Source organism: Lygodium microphyllum, chromosome 18, assembly GCF_053477565.2.
Source record: "Lygodium microphyllum isolate KBCC chromosome 18, Lygodium_microphyllum_v1.1.10, whole genome shotgun sequence".
Lineage (NCBI taxonomy): Eukaryota > Viridiplantae > Streptophyta > Polypodiopsida > Schizaeales > Lygodiaceae > Lygodium > Lygodium microphyllum.
Window position 1 is genome coordinate 125476307 of NC_141152.1, and position 3272 is coordinate 125479578.

Sequence of the window (3272 nt, forward strand, 5' to 3'; positions counted from 1 at the left end):
TTGCATGCCAAATTTACATAGTTAGTCTAATAAGGGACAATCGCTTAAAGTCATTGTCAAGACGTTGCTATACGATCTGAATTTGGAGACGTGGGCCCTTGGATGATATGACTTTTGATGTGAAAATCTATCTCATTCTCCAAAGTAAGTGAGTGCTTCTCACTTTATTTCAAATAGTGAGGAATTTTTCAAATGGGATCTAATGAATTCCAAGTATACTGTACATTGACTTATTCATGTACCACTTGCTTACATTAATCATTTTATGCTTGTAAAATGAGATTGTGCAGAAATTTGATAGAAGAAATTCAATCAAGCAAGATTACTATAGAGTATCACAACATTGCGCAATTATGAACTTTTATTGCATAATTAATAGCTTTTATAGACTAGGTAGGGAAACGATACTTAAATATTGGGTGTTTTTTGTTCTCTTGAAGGCTACATGGGTCCTTTTAGGAGTAAAGATCGCACATGTCTCTACAAAATTTCACTACCTAGTGGCATGCTCATTCAAACATTGGTCATAAAGTGGATATAGTTGCACCTTCCAATGTAATACATTGATAGCACTAACAAGTCTAGTTTTTTACAACAAACTACTTCAGATTGGGTAGATGCTTCTATCATGACAATTTGCTTACTCTTGTTTAGATTGCCAATCATTGAAATCATCTATCGTGTTTACACATGGTCTACGAATAGATTGTGTGAAGTAAAGGAATTTTGCCCATGTGAAGTCTTCATATGCCCTCGGGTTGGCTTCATCTATCAACTCCTTAGGTGCAGAAAGTGTCATGTCAAATGGTGGATTCAAGAAGAAAGCTATAGACTTTCTTCCAACAAAGTCATTCACAAGAGCCCTATGCACGCCACTCTTATAGTGTTTATTCGTGATGGCCTGAACCGAAAAAGCCATGAAGGATTAGCATACCATAAGTGCATGTTCTAAGGAGCTATTAAAGGAAATTAATATTGATGGACCTTTAAGGAGATCTACACTTACCATTAGCATATCACCAATGTTGATAACAAACGCATCCTTGCATGGAGAAACAATGTACCATATATTTTCCTGGCAAACTTGGAGCCCTGCAACCTCATCCTGGTGCAATATTGTGAGTGCTGATGGATCTGTATGGGGCCCAGTCCCCAAGGTGAGAGAAGGTTGGTGACAAGATGGATAGTAGTTTAGGCGTAGAATAGAGCTATTCTCTTCGAAGTATTGTTTCAGTGAGTTGCGTTGTAGACCTAGGGCAAGTTCGAGAACCTCCAAAATCTCAAGTCCTAGCTTTACCATTGCCTTACAATATTTCTCGAATGTCGAGCTGCAACCCAAACACGGAACGTTTTGGTTAAACATGTTGTCATACGAATCAGTCTAGAAATGAACTGTTATACAACCGATAGGCCAACTATATTGCCCATTTATTAACGATTTGTACTAAAGTTGGTCCTAGAAGCACGGACCCGCATATGCTTTGTTCATGGTCCATAGAATTAAGGAGAGGGGCCCTTAAGATAAAAACCTTCAACATTTAAACATCGGTTTGAAGTTCAAGATGAGATCCCCTGGAAGGCATACAAACAACGTGAACCGTAAAGATGGGAGAAGGTGAACGTCTAGAGCTTCGAAGGGGGCAATCTAAAATGTCAACCCGACAGGCATACAAACAACGTGAATCCACTGATAGGCATACAAACAACGTTAGCCACTAAGACAGGAGAAGGTGAAATTCGAGAGCTTAATCTGACGGGACAATCTGAAATGTGAAGCTGGAGTCTGCTGTAATACTAAATATATTTAGCATGAAGAAGGAGAAGGGCTGACGAATGAGACTGAGGAGAGACAGTTTGCGTCGGGGAATTAGAGTAATAAGCACTAGAAGCAGTCGCAGGCAGAGTTTATATGAAGTAGATGCTAAGGGCGACTGGAAAAACCTGCAATCTTGGTGATTGTCACCGAAGATCTGCTGAAAGTAGTGAGAGACGCTGGAAACCGGCGTGGGCTGGGCAGAGAAAGTCTCCTTCCAGGGCAACCTGGACGGGAAGCGCCCAGCGAAGCTGCTGCTATATCCAAAGCTCTCGCCAGGGAGTCGTTTTGCCCTCTGCTTCCTCTCGAGGGGCAAGCTAAACAAGAGCTCGGAGTAGCGATGGGCGGCCTCCACCAGGGACGCGTCCACGCCGTGGTTGACCACGTGGAAGAACCCCAGCGTCCGGGCGGCGTGCTGCAAGGCAGCCAGCTGATCATGATATTCATCTAGTGCAGTAGACGTCAATGAGGTCGGATCTGCAGAGTTAGACCTCATGCGGCGGAAGAGGGAGAGGTCGATGGTGGGCATGTCCTGCATCACAGGCTGCTTCTCCAGGGTGAGCGCCCCTCCGTCGCATTGCAACTGCAGCAGCTCCGGCCATATGAACTCCGCGGGGATGTTGGGGGACTGCGAGAAAGTGTCAGTGATGCAGGACGTGGGAGTTGCATGCAGCTGCTGAGGAGCGACAGCTGGAGACGCCATATGCGCACTGCTGTCAAGCTGGTGGCTAATTAACACAGGAAGCCTACAGCTGAGTATTATAGCTGCTGCTCTAAGGCTTTGTACGTCGGAGCTCTCTGACCGGCCTCAATGTAGGAGTGCGGATCATACCGTATTTATACCAGACGCCTATGGCTTGTGAACTACCGTATTGGCAACTTCACGGTTTCAGCTCAATCGAGGCGCCTTTTTGTTTCCCCGGGCGGGCCCTTTCATTGCTGGGAGGCAGCAGCCGCCGCGGGCTCTTGCATGGCCCGCACTGCGGCTCTGAATAAGGATGCCACGTGTGTATTATCTATCATTCATGCAATGGAAGTCGAAGAGTCGCTAGATGAATGAAATAATGTGTAAATTGTGTAGGACCATGCTGGGCGACCACGTATATTTCTCTCTCTCGTGTGGAAGCCGAAGAGTTGCGAGCTGATCGTGAGTGAAACAAGAAAGACCGGCTCCGGGTCCCAGCGCAGACAAAAATCTCTCTCCTCTACGCCCTGATCAGCCGTATTCCACCTCAGGATCAGACAAGAGTGCCGTTCTCCCAATCGATGTTCCAACGCCAATCTCTTTAGCAGCAGCTAGGCCCCGCACAGCTCTTGTCGGATCACAGCAGCAGCAACGATGTCGCATCCACTCTTCTTTAGCTTTATTAGAACAAGGAATCGCATCATTTTGTGCATTATACAAAGGATGCACAAAAAAACAAGCAAACAAGCAGATGCTCTCGTACGAGCTCGATGA

General features: G+C 45.4%; 1 protein-coding gene across 1 annotated transcript; it reads right to left on the minus strand.

The window, feature by feature from the left end:
* Positions 1–341: 341 nt before the first annotated feature.
* On the minus strand, positions 342–2727 carry LOC148021348 (gibberellin 20 oxidase 1-D-like). Its single transcript, XM_087699221.1, has 3 exons — positions 1942–2727; positions 1007–1328; positions 342–901 (listed from the first exon to the last, which is right to left on the minus strand). Exons 1-3 carry the CDS (start codon positions 2514–2516, stop codon positions 641–643), a joined length of 1158 nt encoding a protein of 385 aa, XP_087555347.1. The 5' UTR covers positions 2517–2727; the 3' UTR covers positions 342–640.
* Between the last annotated feature and the right edge of the window lie 545 nt (positions 2728–3272).